This window comes from Eurytemora carolleeae, unplaced genomic scaffold (assembly GCF_000591075.1).
Source record: "Eurytemora carolleeae unplaced genomic scaffold, Eaff_2.0 scaffold35, whole genome shotgun sequence".
Lineage (NCBI taxonomy): Eukaryota > Metazoa > Arthropoda > Copepoda > Calanoida > Temoridae > Eurytemora > Eurytemora carolleeae.
This window is the reverse complement of record NW_019396166.1, coordinates 535,431-560,629: the sequence shown is the minus strand read 5'-3', so window position 1 is coordinate 560,629 and position 25,199 is coordinate 535,431. Positions and strand designations below refer to the sequence as shown.

Here is a 25,199-nt window from a genome sequence, read left to right as displayed (position 1 = left end):
CAGAGCAATACAAAATTAGAAGTATACAGCCTAGATGAAATTGGCACAGTTACAGTACCATTAGACATTGATAGCATTAATTACCATTTACAGTGCACATTATGAACACAAAACGTTGCTGAGAAAATTTTAAGATGCACTTTTTTTTGTTACGTATTCATATTTGATATTTTATCTATTTTTTGTTGTTAGTATTTTTAATTAAACAATCTTTTTTTATTATGGTTTCCTACAGTTGAATTTGTATTGAGAATTTAAAATTAAATCTAAATAAAACACACTTATTAAACTTATTTCTCAAGGATAAATATATAATGCTATTTACAAATTTTAAAAATACTTCAGTTAAGAATTCAACACAATAATCTTTTATTTTTGATTATTTCGTTAACGAACGGAAAGGACCTACAAGGTTAACGAACAGAAAGGACCTACAAGGTTAACGAACAGAAAGGACCTACAAGGTTAACGAACAGAAAGGACCTAAAAGGTTAACGAACAGAAAGGACCTACAAGGTTAACGAACAGAAAGGACCTACAAGGTTGTCGACAAAGATGAGATTTCAGTCATGACAACATGGAATTTAATCCGTTTTTGTTCTTATATATAAAGGGAAAGCGTAATTTCAAGTGACCCTTAATCCTAAGATATCAATGCCCGATTTACAACGGTACCCTAGAAATTTTAATCTGATCAAAAATCTGAAGATACCCGCGTTTTATTGACGCAAAATGTGTTTATTTCTGTGAACTTCTCCATTGCTTCTTAATAAAATGTGCAAGTCACTTACGCAGAGAAATCGCAAATAAAAATAAACAGTTTAAAGAAACAAAAACATTACATTACTCAGGAACCCCTTGACCGATTTGCCTCAAATTTTTATTGGGGAACTCGGGAGAAAGCCACGGGAATGTTCTTAGTTTATTTGAGATTCTAAATTAAGTGGTTCAACTATAATCGGGTAGAATGTTTGTTCAATTGAAATTACGCTTACAGTCCCCCTAAGGTTTCCTGCCCCTGTAAACTTTTTTTTCTTTTCCTAAATTCTCATTAAAGTCTCATCTATTATGGGAATCCCTGCATGGTTCCTGTGAAAAAAAAACTGTAAATGTGAAAGTGCTCCAATAAGGTTTGTTAGATGAAAGTTTTAAATCTTCTAGAGTGTATCCAAGGATAAGATTACTGTTTGAATACTTGTTTACGTCTGTACAGTAACAACCAGAAATGTATCCAAGGATAAGATTACTGTTTGAATACCTGTTTACGTCTGTACAGTAACAACCAGAAATGTATCCAAGGATAAGATTACTGTTTGAATACTTGTTTACGTCTGTACAGTAACAACCAGAAATGTATAAAAGCATAAGATTACTGTTTGTATACTTGTTTACGTCTGTACAGTAACAACCAGAAATCAATGGAATAGGAAGACGATCAGATAGCAATACTTAAGTGTATTTGATGTTATAACAAAGAAAATAGTTTTACTTGCCAATCATGAAGCCACTTATTTGTTGAAATGGATCTGTTTACACTGCACAATTAAAGTGTCTTTCTTTTTCCAAATAATATTTCATGTTCCATCTTTTTTTTCGTTTTTTATCTGAACGATCGTTCAGTAAAATCGTTAATTAAATAAATTGATTCGTTCAAAAGGGCAACACAAGATTGAAAACTATATATTTTTCAAATGTTTTTTCGAAAAAATTGTTCCTTCATTAAAAACTATGGTTTTAAAAAGTTTGGTTCCAAAAAATCGTTTGTTCAGAAAAAAAATATATTCTGAAAAATTCGTTCTTTTAGTAGAAAATGATCGTTATTTTAGTTCGTTTGATCGATACTAAATCGTTCGTTTAAAAAAACTATTGTTTTTTCTTTTCTCTAAACGATCCAAAACATTCGTCCATCATTCGTTTTTTTTGACACCTTCGTTTGCTAAAAATGTTGTTCTTTTACAAAACGATACCAATCACTAGAAATGGGTCCCTGAACTGTAATATATACCCGCCCTGAAATAAGTCCCAATACTCCAATATTTACCTGGAAATTGGTGACAAGGGAACTAGAATTGACGCCAACTTTCTGCAAACTTTTTAACCAAAAAGAAAATGTTCAACAAAACAATGAAATCTGGAAATTACAGTTGTTGCTGATAATCATTTATTTCTTATTCATAAATATTAATAATTAATATTAAACTCACTTTTACTCTGAGTTTATTTGCATGTCTGTTTTTAATGGATGCTTTTGTATCCATCAGATTAAACCTTTAGACCTAATTGCTAGTGCATACGTTTTTTTTAAAACCTAATTTGACCCAAAGAGAGGGATTATGGCTAAAAAAAGTTTTTAAAAATTGGTTCTCTTAAAAACCTCAGATTTGTCCAAATGTTGGAAATCTGTCAAAGAAACAAGAAAATCCTCGACATTTTTATATTATAAAATGTAAGAAGTAGAAATATTCGATTTTATCGATCATTCTCCTAGCGTGTTTTCTAAAAAGTTAAGGACTGTAAGAACAGTTTCTTGCTACCCTCCATGCAAAGATGGCCTTGTCCGATGAACAACGGCACATTTAAAAGTTTTGTCTGATCAAGTATGAATTAGATTTGCTAAACTGAAGAATTTAATTGACTTGCGCATTTCTACTGCAGGAAAACTGTAAATCTGAATTTCCCAGAATAAAACATTTTTAAACCAAGAAAAACGACAACATCTTTCACATTATTAATCAGATAAAGGTTTCAAGTGTTCAGGTGTGAATCGGGCATTGACATTGCACGGAGGGGCACTTGAAATTACGATTACACTAATATACAAGAATTGTTTCTAGCTTGATAAACAAATGTAAATCTCATCCTAATATATATTCTAGGTGAGAAAGGTAATTAATTCTATCTGTAGCTTACAATAAACCTTAGGATTATATAGCAATTTTAAAGGGGGGGGGCCTGCTACAACTTTAGACAAAAGAGCCAAATACTGATATACTTTATATTGACAATGAGGTTAAACACACATAAAGGTTTAAATATCTTTGGAGCCTTTATCTACAATCATCTATCTTCTATATCATGTTTAACCCTTTACTTTAACCCAGTTAGATTCCCCCCCTCCATATGGTAAATTTTTTTGGAGTAGCACCCGCTAATTAGTTAGCATTATATCTATCTTTTGTTCCATGTAATTTGGAAAAATTGGCAAAGTTGTAACGCTATAATTATAATATCATTTTATCAAAATTAACCCCCCCCCCCTATCCCGTTTCTGATAAAACCCCAATATATCTCTTTAATTATCACATTTGATTGATGGATTGATTGTCCAAAGTTGGAAAGTTTGTATGTGTCTGCTGATTTGAAAAGTTTAGTTTGTGTTTGTGTTCCTATCAGAACACTCTTTTAAAGGTTTAAAAAGAAAATTTTTTAGGAAATATTTATCTTAATCAAAGTTCAAAGGGACTGTTTGTTTACGTCATTTTTATACGCATTCAGTAAATTTTTCTGAAGATGTGTTTAAAATGAATGTTTAGAAAACAAAGCTATATTTGAAAAATTCTCCCACGCACCTCTGACTCTTCAGTAAAAGTAAATTCAACCTAAAGGCTGACCGCGTCAACCTTATTGCACGGGCAAGTCCTTCTGAGTGTCTGCTTGATTTACCCAATGTCCGGGCGATACAGTACAAACTGGGACTGTAAAGGTTGACCCGGCTCGGAAATTCAAATGTACTACGCTGCCCGTGCTCCAGTCAAAAATCAATTTTTTGAATGAAGTTGCTAGGCTTATAACGCACAATTTCTGTGTTTCATTTTTTTAATCAAGACTTAAGGGACTGTAAAGGAAAAATAAAGGGGGTATAGGCTGAAACCTGAGATTCTCAGGAGTTGAACGATAAATATAAGACATCTATATGACGTTCTTTTCTCGAGAAATTGATATAAAACTGTGTCAAAGGAATTGAGTCTTTGCCACAAACTCAAATCTTCTATTCCCTATATCTTTTCAACCTGATGGTACAAACCTTTGATATTTTTAACTCAGATTATTTCATCCAACAGAATTCATAGTTTGAAATATCTAATAAAGACGACATTGGCCGGCTAAGATATAGGGGTTAGAAAATTAGAGTTTGTTACAAAGACTCAATTCCTTTATACGAAAATGTATATATATGCAATTTTGTATAAAAGTTGTAGTATTACACAGATAATATTCAACAAATACGCAAACAAAACTGAAAACGACGATATCCCACAGCCTCACAGGAGCCTGAGAATCTCAGGTTTGCTTCTATTATGTTTTTTTTATGTTGCATTTTTACTAGATATAATTGAAAATATTATTACATATTGTCCTTATTGTCGGTATTACGTCACCAGAACTTCAGTCAATGGCAGTGCAGTATACTGGTCACGTGATTTCCGTCTGTATCGATACTGCACTTCCATTGGCTGAAGTTCTAGTTACGTACTACGGACTATACGGACTATATTTAATTATATTATCAATTATATCTATTAAAAATGCAAAATAAAAATTTAAAAAATATAATAGGACCACAACTGAGATTCTCTGGCTCCTGTGGAATATCGTCGTTTTCAGATTTGTTGCGTATTTGCTGAATATGATCTGTTTAAACCTACTACTTTTAATACACAAAAGGGTGAATATATGAATTTTCGTATAAATTTGACACAGTTTTATATCAATTTCTCGAGACAGGAACAGCACATAGATGTTATATATGTATCTTTTAACGCCTGAGATTCTCAGGTTTCATCCTTTCATTTTTCCTTTGCAGTCCTTTTAAGTATAAACGTCGTCTTCATAGTTCAGAGATTTTTGGTTTTTTTTTATTTAAAGAATTTACTTTTGACTTTACAGGAAAGTTTAAAAAGAACTGCAAAATATACTTTGCAAATTTATGACTAATATTTTCGCTGACAAACTTTGCCACAAACTCAAATTTTCTTATCCCTATAACCTTTGTAACCTGATGGCTTAGATTATTTAGTCTAACATAATTCATCGTTTGAAATATCTAGGGTCTACGACATTGGGTTGCAATGATATTGGGATTAGAAAATCAGAATTTGTGGCATAGACTCACTAAAATCTAGACGCAGAGCCTTGACTTTTGGTTTTGCCTCACAAACTCACTAAACCCTAAACGGGCTGGGGGGGGGGGGCGTTCGACGCCCCCTCCCTCTAGTTTTCTTAGTCCTAGCATTCTCATTTTTGACACTACCACCGTGAAATTTTGTGACTTTTAATGAAAAGAAATATGAAGGATTTTTTTGTCAAAGTCTGGTCTTTGTAAAAAAAAAAATGGCAAATAGCCCGTAAAACAAATAATTCAGAAAGCATTTTAATAAATCTAGAGTGATTCAGAGGCGTCTTGTGTAAATTCTGTATTAAAATCCATTAATATATCCCCCCCTCTCCCTCTCTCTAAAAAACATACTCAGCGTTACTTCTTTAGATTGCCTAGATTTCACTACAATTAAAGTGGCTAAATAGAGATAGTTTTGAAATTCACATCAAATAAATCTTTTATTCAGATTAACAAATAAACGTAAATATTAAAAAATGGCACCAATTAAGAAAAGCTCTGAACTAACTGAACAACCAGGAGAGGTAAATGAGTCATAATAAAGAAAAACTTTGTACAATTTGTTTTCGATTCACTTTTATAATATCTTGCATTAAATACGATTGTTGAAAATTCTTGATATTCAATTTAATATTCATTCAAAACAGAAAGGAATTGAGTCTTTGCCACAAACTCTGATTTTTGGACCTTTACATTTTATCAACCAAATGTTATAGACATAAGATATTTCAAAATTTGAAGTTTGTTATGTAAAATAATCTAACCTTCAGATAATAATATTTGAGTTTATGGCAAAGGCTCAATTCCTTTATATTCTCATATATTCTCAATATTTATAAAAATCATAAAAAGAGTATATATTAATTAATGATTAACCTAATATTATAAATAATACTAGTTTGTTCCTAAACTATCAAAAATAGGAAGAATTTTATCAGGTGCCGGGAAAGTTTTGCAACATTGTAACTTTATTTTTACATTATAAAAAAACAGAACAAAATAGATTACATACTTTTTAATAGCTGAAGAAGATGTTTTCAAAAATATATAAACAAAAAATCAGATATGCATGTTTTTTTTGCCGCTTTTTAGAAATTATATTTTTAAACAAGATAAAGGATGTTTATTATTTATTTTAAATCTTCGAATGAAGATTCGCTTAATTGTGTCTCCAATTAATAAATGTACAATCTCTTTATTTAAAGCAAGGTTATAATGCAAGGAAAATTAATTGCAGTTGCGTATACTCTGCGTACATATTGAAACCAGTTCTCTCTGGGCGGAATTTGTAAACAAAAATAGATGCATCCGTGTTTTTTTAGTATCCGTGGACGATAAAAGCATTAAATTTTGATAATTTACATAATAGTTTCCTATGACCAGAATTTTTCATTGATTTTTTATTTGAAAGATGGATCCCATGTCAGGCTTCGAAATCCGTCTTGTGTTTACATTACCGCTCAGAGACAGTACACTGCAGTACAAAAGATGTGTACACCACTGATATAACTTTCCTTGCATTACAACGTTGATTTAAGGAAGCTGACGATGAAGATCTGACTAGTAANTGTTTAAATATATATATATATATATATATATATACACATACAGACCTACAAATATACATGTAGAGCTTTATCATATAGAAGAATGATAATATTTTATTATTTCAAAGATTTTAGATGTGATTGTTTTCTCTTTTTAGGAAAAAACACTGGAAGATGAAGAAGAAGAAGAAGAAGTTAAAATAATCAATATTTTACCAGACGAGAGTTTAGTTCAGGAAGATAAAAAAAGAAATTCTGCGGATATTTCGGACTTATAACATTTTTTTATCATGTCTTTTTAAACATCTTCAATGTACGTGGGGTAGCAGAGAGGGGGGTTCTTGAAATTTGTTCGTTTAATTTTTATCTCGCAATTTCAGGATTTCATCATGATACACCCTCTTCATAAGGCAATTCAATATTTTCATCAAAACAAACAAAATCCGGGTTTATTTCCCTTGCCGGTTTTTTTTCAAATTTAAAATAAAAAAAATATTTGAATTCAGAATGAAGGAGATATTGTTCATTATCGTCATGCAGGAACCAACACTATACCAAGACAGGTATTTATTTATCTTAAAATATATTTATTTGGCTTGTTTCTTAGTCACTGTAAACTCCGGTTCAAGTACCTGGACGACTTTCCCCCAACTAGAACAAGTTGTACACTGTACAGTACATAAACAAACTATGTAAGACAAAACGGGATAATACGCCAAATGAACATTTTTAAAGTGAAATGTATGTGTGGTTTATATGCTTGTACAATTGTATCTAATATTTACCCCAATAATAATGAACCGATTGGGACAAAATATTTTGGGGGGGGGGGGCCTCACAAGACACCAGGGTTATAATGCAAGGAAAATTAATTGCAGTTGCGTATACTCTGCGTACATATTGAAACCAGTTCTCTCTGGGCGGAATTTGTAAACAAGAATAGATGCATCAGTGTTTTTTTAGTATCCGTGGACGATAAAAGCATTAAATTTTGATAATTTACATAATAGTTTCCTATGACCAGAATTTTTCATTGATTTTTTATTTGAAAGATGGATCCTATGTTAGGCTTCGAAATCCGTCTTGTGTTTACATTACCGCTCAGAGACAGTACACTGCAGTACAAAAGATGTGTACACCACTGATATAACTTTCCTTGCATTACAACGTTGATTTAAGGAAGCTGACGATGAAGATCTGACTAGTTTGTACGGAGAAGCACATGAAGATGTTTACTATGAACCCAAGTTCAAACATAAGATATACAGGAAATCAACCAGTCGACAATTTTACAAAATAGTTGTAATAAAGTCGTCTTCATTTAGGAACACAAATTGAATTAAATAAAAGCTTAGTTTTGCATAATTTACCTAGACAAATCTAACAGAGCTTTTAAACTTTAAAATCTAAATCCCATGACTAAACAAAATTTTAAAAATATGAAGATATACTTTTACATTTGATAGCTAGGCATCTTGAACTTGGACAAATTTGTCCAAGTTCAAGATGCCTAGCTATCAAATGTCGATATTTTAATCACCATGTTTATAGGACTCTCCGAAATGGTTGCATTTTTTTAGACACAAAAAGTACTGTAATCTCGTAAGTGTGTTTTATAACAATCTTCTATCTATATACACACTTGGCTTACCTGTTTATTTGGGTGTCTGTTTGTTTTTATCCAATAAACGTCAAAACGGCTGAACCGATCAGGACAAAAATTTGTTGTGGGACCTCACGTGATCACTACAGGGAAGGTTGATGGATGAACGAATTTTTCAAAAATTTGCCTCAAATTCGATTTGCATTAAATTTAAAAAATCCACGAAATTTTTTTAATTAAATCCGCAAAATTTTTGTGATTTTTTTGTTTTACAATATATGCAAAGAGAAAACGTTGAAATAGAAGGTGAACGCGAAGCGCCCTAAAAACCTAGTATAGATATATTAAGTTAGAAATTCATTTTTCTAGTTTCTATTATTCAAAATTCGTAAATATTCAAGATTTATTTCGTTACAAAACAAAATTTTCTTTGAGTAAATTGAAAAAATTATTTTCATAAAAGAAATTATAAAAANGGGGGGGGGGGGCCTCACAAGACTCCAGGGAAGTTTTATAGATCATCGAAATTGAAAAAAACGTCAGGAAAGCTACACAAATTTAAAAAAGAGTGGGCGCAAATTGCCTTAATAGCGTATTTTATGTATGTTGTCGCTTAGTTTTTTCTGTGTGTATGTTTGTATCCAATAAAAATTAGTTTAAAATATGTTTCAATAAAACAAGCCATGGCTTGTTTCAAGTTTCAAGAAAGAGAAGGTTGTGTTTAAACAAAAAAAGAGGTTTAACTAGGTATGACTATGACTAATTCAAATCAAATTATAATCAAAAAATGTCAACGCATCAGCATTAATGTTTTTAAGCAAGGTTGAAAATATTTTTATTTTGATTGTTTATCTTTTAAGGTTATTACCAGCAGCGTAAATCATACTGAAGGTGGCTGGCCTAAAGATGTAAGGTTAGAATCACAGGAACAAAAAAACAAGGTGAAAGGTTTTTTTTTAAATGGTAAATTGTTAGAAAAGAAGTTGAAATGTTAGAAAACAAGGTAAATTGTTAGAAAACAATGTAATATGTTAAAAAACAAGGTGAAATGTTAGAAAACAAGGTAAAATGTTAGAAAAGCAAGGTAAAATGTAAAAAAAGGTAAATTATTAGAAAAACAATGCAACATGATAGTAAAACAAACTAAAATGTTAGATAACAAGGTAAAATATAGGTAAAAAAACTAGATAAAATGTTTTTCAGAAAACAGGGTAAATTGTTAAAAAAAATTTGAAAATGTTTGAAAAAACCTAAACAAAATGTTAGAAAACAAACTAAAATGTTAGAGAAAAAGACAAGGTAGAATTTCAGAAAAGTTTTTAATATTTGTTATTTTATATTTTAAATTTTATAATTTGGATATTGTTAATACAGAAAAATTCTAATTTTATTATTCTTCTTGTCATTTTTTCTTCCTTTATTTATTTTTCTTCTGTTCACTGTCCCAGGTTCTGATAATTCTGAAAAAAAAAATTTGGTCGAAACCAGTAATTTTTAGAAACTCACTAAGGTTGAATGTATGTTTTAGTGTGTTCTAACTTGGCTGACTCAGTTAGCAGATTTATTGCAGTAACCAGGAAAGTCTGACGTTGCACAGTTGATCAGGCTGGTTTAAGGTCAGGACGGTGGGAGGGGGCCAGGTGGAAAAAAGGTTTCGGCAATTGTTATTTTAAGCGTCATGCCCAAATATGGTTACGCCGGCCTAGTGGTCTTGAAAATGGAGCCTACACCATTTGTCCACTAAGAAATCAATTCCAAATACTGTTTGTGACAAATAGAGGAGTTAGAAGTTTGGAGTAGGTCAGGATGGGAGGGTATCGAGGGACATGCATAGAAGATCCCTACTTTCTCCAGGATTTATACTCTTTCCGAGTTCTGCGGAATTTTTAAAAGGTTACCCATGGAAGTTGCACTGTATGTAAATTAATGGGGAGTTGCTCCTAAATTGTACTTCAGAATACGTCCTCGTCCACAGCAATCTTTACCTCGCAGCCGAAAGAGTATAAATTGGTATCATTGTGCATGGTGCATACCCAATCAGGATTTACTTTCTATGTTTCCATTTTCATTGTTTCTAGCAAGATGGAGGGGGAAGAGAGGCATAGATATTATTTTCTTTTTTCCCAAGTAGGGTGCACTGCCATGTTTCATTCCACACAGGGTTTCTCTCATCGGCTTGAAACTAGGCGTGATGTATAAAAAGAACCTGACTGTCCTGAGGCTCCTGGGCAACTGACAATTTTAAAAATAAAATTACAATAAAATGTTAAAAATCAAATTAAATGTTAGAAGAAACAAAGTAAAATGTTTGAAAAAGAACTAAATAAAATGTTACTTTCAAACACTTACAGTGCTTCTAACATAATTTATGAAAGTTTTAAAAGAAAAGTTTTAATGACAAAAGGTTTTAGTATTTTTTATAACAGTTTGAAACTTCATTGTATGCTTGCTAATCTAGAAACATACAGGAAGAAAAACATCTTGCAAAGTTTGGAATAGCAAACTGTTAAGCGGGTAATTAGTGCAGAATAGGGTTGCAAGTTTAAAGCAAACGAAAATGTTCGCGAAAAAATGAGAAATTTTGATTTCGTATTTTGCAACGTTTTTTTGCGTCAGTAAATTTAGCGAAAGGAAGCAAAAACTATGCGAAATTTCACAAACAAAAATGTTGCCAAGAACAGAAATGAGACAATTTCTCGATAACTTGGTAATTTTTTTCAACGAACGAAATCCAAAAAAATGCGAAATTTTCGGTGAAATTTTTTTTTTGCGAAAAATGCGAAATTTTCGCAAACCGATTTACCAATTTCGGTTGAAACGCTAATGCAGAGTTCCTCTAAAACATAATGGGTGAATGTGTAATAATACAGAGGGAATCATCAAACTATAGGCATTGGAAGATTTCAAATGAACATTCAATTGTATAGTTTACACAGACCTATCGTTAATTTGTATTCAACTGGCTTAACTATTATTTGCTTTGAAACAACATCAAATACAAACATATAAGATTGCAAAAATGTCGTTTCCTATTCCACTGTCTGTACAATAAGTGCTACTTTACTTTTGTTCTTTTACTCGGATTTTGTCTTTATTTGTTTATTTTTAAGTAACACATTGCTAGAAATCCTAACGTTTTGTTGAACCAATACGATAGGAATTCAGTCTTTCCCACAAAATCTTGTTCTCTAATCTCAATATCTTTGCAACACAATGCCGTAGGCCTTAGATATTTCAAACTATGAATGCTGCATTGATCAAATAATCTAAGTTTGAAATATCAAAGGTTTACATCATTAGGTTCCAAAGATAAAGAAATTTAAAAAATTGATTTGTGGCAAAGATTCAACTCCTTTAGCGAAGAGCAGTTTAACCAGATCAAACCAGATCAAACCAGATCAAACTCTGATTTCTATTCATTAGCTGAACACACTAAACACAGTTGAAGATAAAATTGATTTCTATTTTGCAAAGTTTTTCGACAAATTTTATGTTTTTGGTTTTTTCAGTTTGTGAGAAAGGTGTGTAAGGAGGACATGTTTAAATGGACCGCTGCAAAACTATCGAAAACTATGGAAAGATTTATACGAATAAACAACGCCATCAACATTGAAGAAATCTATTTTCAGGTGATCAAGAAAACATAAAATAAACATTAAAATTCCAAAATAAATGAAATTTTTTTTCTTTTATTTTACAATTCAAAGTTTCCTCAAAAGTTATCTAAAAGGTAAAATTTAAAACAAAATAAAGCTTCAAATATTATTTCATTTAAAAATGTCTATTCTTTAATTGCAAATCTGTGTGTTAATCTCTAAAGTAGCGTTCGAAAAGTTTCAACGGAAGTGCACGGACAAGCCTATAGGATATAGGATGACATAACATGTATGTAACACGAATATACCTCGAAAAGGGTGACAATTCTTTGTCAGGACTCGTAGTTCAAGGCGGTCATTACCATGTTTAAATGGTATTTTCGTCAACCGAAATTGTGCCTCTCTACAAATTGAGGGTAACTAGAAATGTCGACTACAGTTCCTTAAAGGGGTACAATAATAAATTGGACGTTTTACTGTGTCTACGCATTTTGAAGTAAACCTCCATACAAAAATGGTTTAGCCCGATTTAGAATGGAACCAATAAAATATCTGTGTTTTTTCTCAGAACTGATTATTTTCATTTGCGGTTTCTCTGCGAAAAAAAACCTGCTCATGTATTACTTATAAGATCACAATATGGAGCGATAATTAGAATCAAACAGCTTTATAGTCATAAAAACGACTGTATAACGACGGTATCTTCCACATTTTTTATCAGTTTAAGATGTCAAGGATGTCAAGAGTACCATTGTAAACCGGGTATTGCCAGCTTTGAAATTACGCTTACTGTCCCTTTAAGAATTTTATTTTCAGGATTATGAGGAGAAAGAGGAAGATAGCAGTGCATTGAAAATTACAACTTTATCAAAGTAAGTTGTTTATAAAGGGACTGTCAACGGAAATCCAACATGTGGATTTAACGGTTCTGTCAATATTTCAGATAACTGTGACTTTCTATCACAATATGACCCCTTTTACATCATTTTTTGCAGCCTTTTATCTTAAATACTTTTTTGTTGGCATGTACATTTTGAATGAAAAAGTAAAAAATAAACAAATCTGTAAGTCTAAAGACTGAATTGAGTTATAGACGAAAACACGTACGATTTCAAATAAAAGAAACCGAATGCTTCTCTCTCTCGTTAGTTCAGGGTGCCAAGCGAGACAAGCATTTAAAAAGGGCTAAAAGTAAATCTAAACGATTTCTATTTTTCGAAACTTAAGATATCACGTGACTTATTGAGAGGTTTACAAGTTGCAGTTCTTAAAAAGAATGCATTTCTTGAGTAGCAAGGGCAGTTTAAAATAATGTGGACTGCATCTCTTTAAACTAACTTTATCAAATAAGGAATATAGAAAAAATTGACTCAATAAATAATATTAATATAACTTTTCAGTTTTTTTATTCAAATGTTATTTTAAATCTATGTAAAATAATTTTTTAATCAAAATATTCCTAGACTAAAGGATTACAGTGGTAAACGTCGCCCAGTGAGTAGCATTTCTTGGAGGAAGGTATATATAATCCCCCCCCCCCCCTACTCCTTTTTCCTGGAGGAAGGTATCTGTTTTTACGACAAGATAAGTCAATAATCGACCCCCCCCCCTCCTTCCATTTCTTCAAGAAAATGAGAAAATTTTCTTTTTTTCGCTTTTTTCTGTTTTGCGAAAAAACAAATGCTAAAATTTTTGGGAAATCAAAAAGCGAAAATTTTGCGAAAAAAATATGGAAGAGAAATCATTTATTATGATACAAATGATGAAAATGTTTAGTTGTTGCAGCTACAAAAATTTGCAACATTTTCGCATTTATTCGCTTATTTCAAATTTTTTAGTGAGAGTTTTCGTTGGCTGAAACCGCTATTCAAAACATAAATATATATTCTGCATATTTTGAATATGAAAAAAATAAAGTTTAGCTTTTATTGATAAACATAACAATCCTGCCTACCACTGCAAACTAGACTATAAAAGGAAAAAAAATTAAAGTATATGCTACATTACTAGCACGTCTTTCTGACCTCGTAACTCCTCTAGGTTTTATTTTTATTTTTGGTGAAAACCGCGATTGTTGACACGGTACAAGGGCAAGGCCAACTGTGTCTTTTAATCTGACCGCCAAGGAATGAATTGATCGAGTAGAAAAGCATAGTTAGTTCGAAATAAGCGTTGTTAACCGTTTTTAAAACACGATGGGTCTTTGATAACGATTGTTAAAGATGGGTCGTTGATAACGGTCGTTAACGATGGGTTGTTGATAACGAACGTTAACTATGGGTCGACGATAACGATCGTAAACAATGGGTCATCGATAACGATCGTTAACGATGGGTCATCGATAATGATCGTTAACAATGGGTCTTGATAACAATTGTTAATGATGGATCGTTGATAACAATCACTAAAGATGAATCTTCGTTAACGATTGTTATTAAAGGTACGGTTGTTAACAAAAGAAAACAATCGTCAAGAATTCAAAAAAAGTCCAGACCTCCCTTAACGAAATGACGTAAGATTTAAACGATCGTCTCTTTTATCGCCTTTTCTACGTCATTAACAAAACGATGAGTTTGTTTTTAAAAAAAATCCTCATTTGTAAAATCAAAATTACCAAATTCATTTCGAACTTACGAATAGAATTTTAAATAGAAATATGTGAAATATCTCTAACATCCAGTATCTCATTCTGAACAAAATCTACATAATTTAGAGAACCGTTCGGCGTTACCCATGCATTAGCTTGCTTTTTCTAACAAAGTCTTTTTTAATAGTGCATAAAGACAATATTTTTCTTCTGTTAAGAGTTGTGATAAAGTATGGTTAGCTGTAGCTCACTGTGCTCATGAGTTCCCATCTAACGAGGAGGAACCATCCAGGGACATTATTGCATCTTAAAATCAAATAAAATCGCAACATAATATCAAATGCCAAATGATCAAAAATCTCTAAATGATCCAAAAAAATGTACGCTAAACAGTTAGGACAACTATTGTTTTCAATTTCATACAATTTTACAATACAGTTAATTTTAAAGTTTAAGGTATTCTTAAACATATTTTTATGATAAAACGTCTGTAAAATGCAAGCTCTCTCTTTCACGCAATTTTTTTTTCTTCTTTCTCTTCTCTTCTATTTTCTTCTCTTCTCCTTTCTTCACTTTTTTTTCTTCTTTTCTCTTTTCTTCTTTTTTTCTTCTATTTTTTCTTCTCTTTTTTCTTATCTTTTCTTCTCTTCTCTTCTCTACTCTTCTGTTCTCTCTTTTCTTCTCTTACCTTATCTCTTATCGTCTCCTCTTTGTTTTCTCTTTGTTGTTGACATTTAACCGGTTTTGAGATGAAAAATGCAGTACGATCCGTTGTTATGATTTTTCTTTGATTTGTTTACATTTCTAGCTTGTAGACCTAATTGAAACGTACTTTGTTTGTACTTCATAATGAGGTATTTGATCATTTGGCATTTGATGTTTTGATATTTTTGCAGAAAATAAATTCAAAGAAGTGTCTAAATGTCAATGCCATAGAATATAGAATATATATTAGAGGGGAATTTAAAGAATCTCTCGGTATGAATTTGTTCAGTCCCTTTCAGCCTGAAAGGGAGTTCAAAGTGTACAAATCATGTAAATGTTCACAAATTATATGCAGTAGAGTACATTAATGCAGTATGTTACCTAGACTATTCATTTCAATTTCGAATTTTTAAAGCTATTAAATAAACTTTATAATGAATAAGGTGAATAAAAACCATCATTTGATTTATAGTTATAACGGAAAATCATCGTTCGTAAAGTGAAAGGCATAGAGTCTATGTGAAATGATCATTGGTCAATTATGAAACCAGCCTATTTCATAATTTGGTTTTCTTTTAACATTAATTTTAGATTTTCTATAAAATGATATTCCAGGGCCCAAAAGGTTAAATTGCATAAATATCTATAGTACACCTGCAGTATGGAAACAGTACAACAAAATGGCCGTTTTACACTTTTTTCTAGTAAGTTCCCCTCTAATATATATTCTAATTCCTATATCTTTGCAAACCAATGTCGTAGACCTTAGATAATGTTGAACTCTGTTGAACAACAATGATTTTTTATTAAAGTTGTCATATTTGTGACAAACCATAATTCCAATTTGTAATATTTAAGAAACTGTAGAAAATGAAATATCTTAAGATGGATAAATTGTAAAATAAAATATGTTGGTTCAATTCTCACAAAATATTTTGTTAAATCTTGGTATTTTCTCAAATATTGAATTTACAAGATTTTCCTAGTACTCTCCTCAGATTATTTGCAGATTATTCTAAAATGTTATATTTCTAAAATATTTAAGTTCCTTTTAAAAAGGGATTATTTTTTTATCAAACAGGAATTTAACTACAAATCCAGTATATTTTTGCATAATTTAAATAACAAAATATTTTTTTGTAACAGTTATAGCTTTTTAACAATCACCATTTTACATCGTGATCTAACAAATAACAAAATTTTGCGACTTTTACGACCAAAATGGCGCATTTTTAATATAAGAAACGTTGACAAAATTTACCATTGTTATGACAATGCGGCAAACCGGCTAAACCGATCAGTTTAGCCGCTGGAACGTTTATTGGATACAGACACCCAAACAGACGAGCAAAGTAAATATTGTTGTAAAGTGTTGATGGGAATTATACAAGTATATTTACGTATTTTATACTTTTACCAATCCGAGCAAACAAACGTAAAGTTAGTTCATTTCTTTTGTAAGAAATTTATTTTTATCTCATTTTAATTTTTTTAATGTGTGGAATGAAAGACATCAATTTCTTACCATTTAAATATAAATGCACAATTATGTGTTTAGAGATGCATATTTGTTTGATTTGGAGGAAAATACTGAACCAGTGGTAGGCAACTTTATATCTATATATATTTTTTTTAATTCTGTCTCTAAAACTAAGTTTTTGCCACAAACTCATGATTTTCTAATCCCCTTATCTTTGTATTTATTCCGACATTATTCCAAACTTCACATATTAATCAGCATTCAGATTAAATAATCTGGAAGTTTGAAATATCACAGGTTCACAATCAGGTTGCAATGATATAGGGATGAACAAAATCTGATTTTGTGTCTAATTTGAATTAAAAAATCAAATACAATTTATTAATTTCTTAAAGTTAAATTCATTAGTTTGACATTTTTAAAAGTAATTTCGCAATTAGCTTTCCTTGTTTAACTTTTAGTGCACAACAAGTTTTTTTATGTTGTTTTAAATTTAAATCTTACATTTAAAGGTTACCCCTATATCCCGAGGCCGAATTTAAAGAATTTGAGCTGCGGCTTAAATTTAAGGCGCGGTTCAAATATGGTTGGTTCCACTTAAAACTGTATTCAATTTTTCTAGATTATAGCCGACGCTCAATTAAAACCGGTTTTTGGCAGATTTTAGCCGCGGCTCAAATTCATTAAACTCGGACACTGGTTGGGTATGTTTGATCATATATCATGATAAAAAATGACAAATAATAAATATCGGCTGAGAGCCCAGTTATTCAGTAAAAAAAGTGTGCTAAAATGATTCCCTAAATATTTTTAAAAAAAGCCATTTTACATTTAAAATAATGACATCACAATATTTTGAATATTTTCCTGATTTGATTGATCAATTTACAACATTTAAAAATAGAAACATTTTCAGGTTTTCTTTTTAAATGTTGACTGTTAGTAACTGCAACCAAAGATATCCGTTCTTGTCGAAAACTTTGATTTTTGAATCCTCTATCCTCTATCTTTGCAACCCGATATTGTAAAGAATGCCATTCTAAATAAGCATAAAAAGTTATAGAAAAATATTAACGTATAAAAAAAAACTAAAAATCTGTAAAATTAATTTAAAGCTGCATGTGTTTACTTTTGGTTTTTAATTTAGGTAACTTTAAAGGTCCCCGGGCAGCTTTGTCAAATTGATTACAGCTCAAAAACTCCACACTTGGTTGGTGGAGGTTGCTATAGGTTAGAATATAAAACAATAAGATAAGAACTTGTTTCGCTACTTAGCGATTTCCCTAAAGACCTAATATATATACCGTGTGGTATTTCTCAGGACTGGATTTTAAGACTTCCTTCTCTCAACGCTCTTCATAATAAAAAGGATGATAGTAAGGTTCCGAACGTTTATTTCTCTGAGCCTTCAATCTAAATAAGTTTAATAAACCCACAGAAAAAGCTTTGAGTGACAAATCATACAACTACAACAAATAATTCACTCAGGCATTAAAAAACTGTGGCTAGGAACCAAAAAACATGTATATAAATATCAATCATACTATAATCAAACCGATAAGCATAAATATATATAAAATAGTTACCACAGTGATCCCAGAATTCTGAACACGGCTAATACTTGCAAAACGAATAAACATATACTGATATAAATTATTTACTACTCCGCGAGAAATCTTGCGTCTGCGCAGTCGGTCTGTAAACAGTTCCTAAACTAGTTCTTTCACAATACATTCCGTACAGATCTTCAGGGAGAACTCAGAAATACCCAGGGGTGACAAGCAGACTTTCTACACGCAGCATGGCTCGCGTAACAGAACTCTAGAAAACTTTTTGTAAATTTTTATTTCTTCTTTTTGAAAAATGGCCTGCATATATTGGCAGGGGAGGTTCTTGATTTGAAAACTATTGATTTATCTGATTTATCTCAACAATGCAGATGGTTGGTTTATATATTGGTAGTTGATTGATCACTAACACTTAGGTTGATGGTTAACAATTGTTTATGAAGTGTGACATTAGTAGATTGTTAACAATAAACACGTTAACAATAATTAATCCTTTTCTATTGTTAATTGTTGAAATTAGTTAATTGTTAACGATAGTTGATTGTTAACAATGGTTGGTTGTTAACAATAGTTGATTTTTAACAATAGTTGATTGTTAACAATAGTTGATTGTTAACAATAGTTGATTGATAACAATAGTTGATTGTTAACAATAGTTGATTGTTAACAATAGTTAACAATAGTTGATTGTTAACAATAGTTGATTGTTAACAATAGTTAATTGTTAACAATAGTTGATTGTTAACAATAGTTGATTGTTGACAATGGTTGATTTTTAACAATAATTGATTGCTAACAATTGTCGATCATGAACAATAAACTCGTTAACAATTTTTTATTATTACTATTTGTTGATTGTTTGACCTTAGTTGAATGTTAAATAATAGTTGACTGTTAACATTAGTGGATGGTTAAAGATGATTGATCGCTAACCGTGGTTGATTTTTAACACTATAAGTTAATTCTTAAAAATGATTGATCGTTGGCAATAAGCACGTTAACAATACTTCATCATTATCAATGCTTGATTGTTGATATTAGTTGATCGTTAACATGCAATAGTTGCTCGTTAACATTGCTAGATTGCTGTAGATTGATCATTAACAATTCTTGTTTATTAACAAAAGATAATTGTTATAAATCCGCTCGTCAACAATTTTTGGGTTTTAACGATAATTAATGGCTAATAATAATGGATCGGTAACAAGAAACTCGTTAAACATATTTGATCATTACTGATGGTTGGTTGTTGACATTAGTTAATTGTTATACATCTGTTGATCGTAAACAATAGTTGATTGTTAAAGATGATTGATCGTCAACAGTGGTTGATTTTTAACACTTTAAGTTAATTGTTAACAATAAAAACGGTAACAACACTCCATCATTAACAATGCTTGATTGTTGACATTAGTTGATTATTAACAATTGTTGCTAAATTACAATATATTCTGATCGTTAATAATTATAGATCGTTAACAATGCCAGATTTTTAATCCTATCACGATGGGGGGGGGGGGTGTAATTGTTTAATATTGTTTAACGATGACTGATTTAAGAGGTAAGGTTTGTTGGTGGGATGAGAGAATTGGAGGAATCCCTGTTGGTCAAACTCCGGTAATATTATTAGAAATATAAAATTCTTAAACTAAAATCTAAAATTTTATTTTTATTTCAATTTAATAATTCAATATTTAAAATAAAATGAGACAGAATGTTAAAAATTTGTAAAAATATCTGAAACTGAAAATAAATCGCTATATAACTAATATTATTATTATAAAATGTTTTTAAAGTAAAAAACAACATGTATGTTCAATATTGATAGTTTTCAATTAATCAATAAAATCTATATAAAATTCAAACAAACAAATCTTTTTCAATTTATATTTATATTCAATTTATAATACTTAAATAAATATTTCATCTTTAGAATTTTATGTTTGAAAATATTTTTCTTTCATATTCATACTTTTAGTTTGAAAGCAGTCATACACAGGCTGTAAATAGCTTCATTTGGTTTGGAAAAACTGGTTTTGAATGTTTCACTGGATCAGCTGATGGGACCGTAAAATGGTGGGATATCAGGGTTCCAGGAATCCCAACAGGTATATGCTGGCGTGTAGTGGATAGGGGGCACCCCCCTAGGACCCCCACCCTAGAGCCAGAGGCAGGCTCTAATTCATTAAACAGTAAACTTACATATATATTCAGATTTTTTAGTTTTCTTATCAATAGACAATGTCACAATTTGTCCATTTTATGATTATTTATCAAATTCTTTCTTTTACCTTAATCTTTTAATATTTTTATTCCGCGGAGTTTCATTTAAAATTATTGGTAATTTTGGTCTAATGACTAATTGTCAGCCTTCAGGTGGATTAATATAGATTTTAAACTTTATTTCTTCATACTGGTTTTTTAAGGGGGCGCCAAAAGTGCACCCCCCTAGGCTAAACCTCCACTACGCGCTTGGGTATATGCATATGTAAATACGTTTTATCCAATTAATAGACATTTTTATATTTCGTTATTTTGAATATTTTCAGTTTTAATGACGCGATGTCATCTCTCGATAAGTAAATGGCATCTATAGATGGACACAGTACTGCAGTGCATATATTCAAACTTATCAGTTTATAATATTCTAAGCGACATTGCACAAGAGTAATATGACCAAGACAACATTCATTCCGCAGTTTTCAATTGTTTTCATGCAATTTTTTTTCAGATCAGTTTTTACCGATTCTCCCTGAGAAAGAATATTCAAATGAAAAAAACGAGGAAGTCTCACCCTCTCCAGACTTTTAAAACATATTTTTCCTGTATTTTCTATAAGATTACTTTAAACAATATGAAACATTATTGTCTAACTCTAAATCCTTTGTGGGGGAAGGGGGAGGGCTGATTTATTTTCACCATGACGACCACTTTTGTGTTTGCTTTAAAGGGAGTGACCGGCTATGTATGGTAGTTGAACTGAGTATGCAGTATTGTGGATAAATTCTTTAGGATTCATTCGAAACTCGACGTATAAAACGTTTCTAGGATGTGTAATCACTGAGTTTGATCGCAAACTCGACTTTCAAACTCATCTTTTCGGACGATACTGTTTGAGAACCACAAGAAAAGATGATTTTAAAAGTCGACTCTGCGATCAAAAGTTTTATGTCTCAAATGAATCCTGAAGAATTTGTCCACAAAACTGCATACTGAGTTCAACTACCATACATAGCCGGTCACTCCCTTTAGTAGAATGAAAACTGTTTCAACTTCTTGAGTTTGTGAAATCGACTTACGTTTTAATTTTTTAAACCATCCTAGCACCGTATCTATCACCGTAAAAAAAAGTAATTAGAACGGTTTTGACTTTCTTTATCGGATTGTATTTCAAAATGTCAAGAGTGTTGGGACTTAATTAACCAGGGGGTATCGTGTATCTCCTATGATCCATTGATACCAGCAAAGTTTTTGCTAGGGACTGAACAGGTTAATTTTTTTCACTTACCATTTGTAGAATTTAATTTCTTCAATAGACAAAAAAAGGGTTTTGTTTTGTTTATTTTCCTGTAAATTTTTTACATTTTTTATATTGGCGTTGATGATTATTGTGTCGTTAAAACTTAATATATATATATTTCCCAAAAATGTGGAACTAAAACCTACTTTATTTACTCCATGAGGTTACACAGATTTTTATAAGAAAATATTCAAACTCTATAAGCCTTTTTAATTGTTAAAAAATGTAATAACAACTTTTATTTACAAAATTTTACAATTCTTAAATTCTTGTATGCAAGATTTAAAGTTTATTATAGGCAAACATTAACAAGGCCAAATAAACATTAATTGTAAATGTACAAATTTATACATTTAAGGGTAGTGTGTTTTCCTGCAGAATGAATCCGAAATTAGGAACGAACAGCAGAATTCTTAATTCCTTTGAAAATTGTCAACATAGGTAAAAATTTATCTGAAAACTAAAATTTAGTTTTTTTGTTTTGCCCTTACAACTTATGCAAGTGAATTATCATCAAAACATCTAAGGCCCAAGATAATTGGATTCATGCAACAAACTTTAATTTTTCAATAAAATTTAATAAAACTATTTGAAATAACAGAATTGAAAGTTTAAAGTATCGTAGGTCTATGACATTAGGTTGCAAAGATATAGGCTTCTAAAAATCAGGTTGCAAAGATATAGGCTTCTAAAAATCAGGTTGCAAAGATATAGGGTTCTAAAAATCAGGTTGCAAAGATATAGGGTTCTAAAAATCAGGTTGCAAAAAAATAGGGTTCTAAAAATCAGGTTGCAAAGATAAAGGGTTCTAAAAATCAGGTTGCAAAGATATAGGGTTCTAAAAATCAAAGTTTGCGGAAAGATCTCATATTTTTAATGTAATTACTTTAATGACCAAAAACCAAAAACCAAAACAAAAATTAAAATTTTTTCAATTTTGTGAATGTAATAAATCCTCCTCTGAAATCAGAAAAATATGAAAAAAATTGTCTTTTTATTTGTTTAAAAATGTAAAAAAGGGGTTCCAAGAAAGATTAACATCAGAAAGCTAAGATTATTACCAAAAAGAAGGGTATCACAGATTTTAAGAAAACAAAAATATAGAAAAAAAATTATCATAACAAATCTTTTAAATGTTTACTAGCAACATAATGCATGTTGAGACGAACCCGTTTTATCCAAAAATTATCATAACAAATCCTTTATATGTTTACTAGTAATATAATGCATGTTGAGACGAACCCCTTTTATCCAAAAATTAACATAACAAATCCTTTATATGTTTACTAGTAATATAATGCATGTTGAGACTAACCCCTTTTATCCAAAAATTATCATAACAAATCCTTTATTTGTTTACTAGTAACATAATGCATAATGAGACGAACCCCTTTTATCCAAAAATTATCATAACAAATCCTTTATATGTTTACTAGTAATATAATGCATGTTGAGACGAACCCTTTTATCCAAAAATTATCATAACAAATCCTTTATATGTTTACTAGTAATATAATGCATGTTGAGACGAACCCCTTTTATCCAAAAATTATCATAACAAATCCTTTATATGTTTACTAGTAACATAATGCATGTTGAGACGAACCCCTTTTATCCAAAAAACTTTCTGACCATAGGGGATAACACAGCCAAGGTAAACTTTTACTTTTGAACTATAAATTATAATATTTTATTTTTTTGTTGGAAAATTATTTTTTCCTTGAAATTTAATGAAGTTAATAGTATAAAAGTTTCTAAAAACTTGTCATTGTTCATGATTTACAAACCCGTGTGTTTTATTTATCAATATATTTCACTGGTCCAGGGGGGGCTTAGCCCCCATAGCCCTTCACCTCCTGAATACGCCTCTGCACATGGACTTTCCCTTTCCTGGATTAGATTTGGTTGAGTGTGAAGGCTTTCTGACTTTTAATTCATATCAGTTAGAACTCCATGTATATGTGTTAGACCCAGCCTTATTCAGATATGGTGTGAAGATCTTCAAGAAAGCAATATATTTACTATGAAACCAAGTTCTGCTAGGCTCACTGGTGGTTGCTGGAGTCCAGCTAGAATATCAGGTACAAGGCTGACCAGTGGTTGCTGGAGTCCAGCTAGAATATCAGGTACAAGGCATGTAGTTGCTGGAGTCCAACTAGAATATCAGGTAAAAGGCATGTGGTTGCTGGAGTCCAGCTAGAATATCAGGAACACAGCTGACCAGTGGTTGCTGGAGTCCAGCTAGAATATCAGGTACAAGGCATGTGGTTGCTGGAGTCCAGCTAGAATATCAGGTACACAGCTGACCAGTGGTTGCTGGAGTCCAGCTAGAATATCAGGTACAAGGCATGTGGTTGCTGGATTCCAGCTAAAATATCAGGTACACGACTGACCAGTGGTGCTGGAGTCCAGCTAGAATATCTGATACAAGGCACGTGGTTGCTGGAGTCCAGCTAGATTATGAGGTACAAGGCAGTAGTTGTTGGAGTCCAGCTAGAATATCTGATACAAGGCATGTGGTTGCTGGAGTCCAGCTAGAATATCAGGTACAAGGCAGTGGTTGTTGGAGTCCAGCTAGAATAGCATGTACAAGCCAGTGGTTGATGGAGCCCAGCTAGAATATTAGGTACAAAGCAGTGGTTGCTGGAGTCCAGCTAGAATATTAAGTACAAGGCTAGTCAATAGTTTTTGTAAATAATATGAATTTCTACTGATGACTTATCGAGGAAATAACTTTCGTTGTTTTTTTTCTATGACCCCAAAACAGTTTTAATTTTTTTTAGCTAAATAATTTTTCAAATTAAATATGAACCCTGCATAAAACAATTTATTGTTGTGTCTGATAAACTACGCTAATTTCGTTTTTTTTGTATCCCACACTGTATATTCATAAAAATAATATAAGTTCAAGTATAAAACATAATTTTGTGTGCATTTAATCAATGATAATTACAAATTTTAATTTGTTTGATTATTTCGTGTCTGTACGAAAAAATGAGATTGTTATTCATAGTATTTTTATCTTAAACCAGCTGTTTGAGGGGTTTTGATTTGTTTCGAGTATTTCTAGATGAATTTGTGTTTAAAGTGGTCCTTAACTGTTTTCTTCTTTATATTATTAAACACTAGTAAACTTCTACACCACTGAGTAGTTTTTAATGTTTCTTCCTTTAACACTTTTAGAGGTTTTTTATCTTGCAGTGACGAAAAAAATAGTAATATGGAGAGAAAGTTTAAAAAACAGATTATTCGCCACAAATTCAGATTTCCTAATACTTGCAACTCACGCTGATTGAACGGTTCGGTCCTTATCCAAGAGAATTTTAACTTACAATCACAATTTTACATAAAAAACATATTTTTTTTTGCCTTTTCTCTTCTGGTCATTTTTGTCGGCACATACTTTTTAACCCTATCTCTACTGGGGTACTTGAAAACCAGGATATGCTGGGGGGGGGGGCAAATTGACCCCCCCCC

At 31.2% G+C, this 25,199-nt stretch overlaps 2 protein-coding genes and 1 long non-coding RNA gene across 3 annotated transcripts in view; all 3 read left to right on the top strand.

Moving 5' to 3' along the window:
* The first annotated feature begins 5,592 nt into the window (after nt 1–5,592).
* On the top strand, nt 5,593–14,760 carry LOC111696988 (dynein intermediate chain 3, ciliary). The gene is made up of 7 exons (XM_023466836.1): nt 5,593–5,640; nt 7,170–7,226; nt 9,127–9,207; nt 11,776–11,895; nt 12,679–12,734; nt 13,326–13,380; nt 14,668–14,760. Exons 1-7 carry the CDS (start codon nt 5,593–5,595, stop codon nt 14,758–14,760), a joined length of 510 nt encoding a protein of 169 aa, XP_023322604.1.
* A 1,950-nt stretch (nt 14,761–16,710) lies between these two features.
* LOC111696996 (uncharacterized) lies at nt 16,711–21,150 on the top strand. Its single transcript, XR_002764200.1, has 5 exons — nt 16,711–16,755; nt 17,782–17,864; nt 19,762–19,819; nt 20,181–20,310; nt 20,934–21,150. It is a non-coding gene; the product is annotated as an uncharacterized LOC111696996 (long non-coding RNA).
* Nucleotides 21,151–22,086: 936 nt separating this feature from the next.
* Nucleotides 22,087–25,199, top strand: part of LOC111696993 (dynein intermediate chain 2, axonemal) — an 8,688-nt gene continuing 5,575 nt past the window's right edge. The window contains exons 1-3 of the mRNA XM_023466843.1: nt 22,087–22,163; nt 23,304–23,376; nt 23,707–23,803. Of these exons, the coding sequence (XP_023322611.1) occupies nt 22,102–22,163; nt 23,304–23,376; nt 23,707–23,803 (232 nt within the window). The 5' untranslated portion in view covers nt 22,087–22,101. The remainder of the gene's footprint in view (nt 22,164–23,303; nt 23,377–23,706; nt 23,804–25,199) is intronic.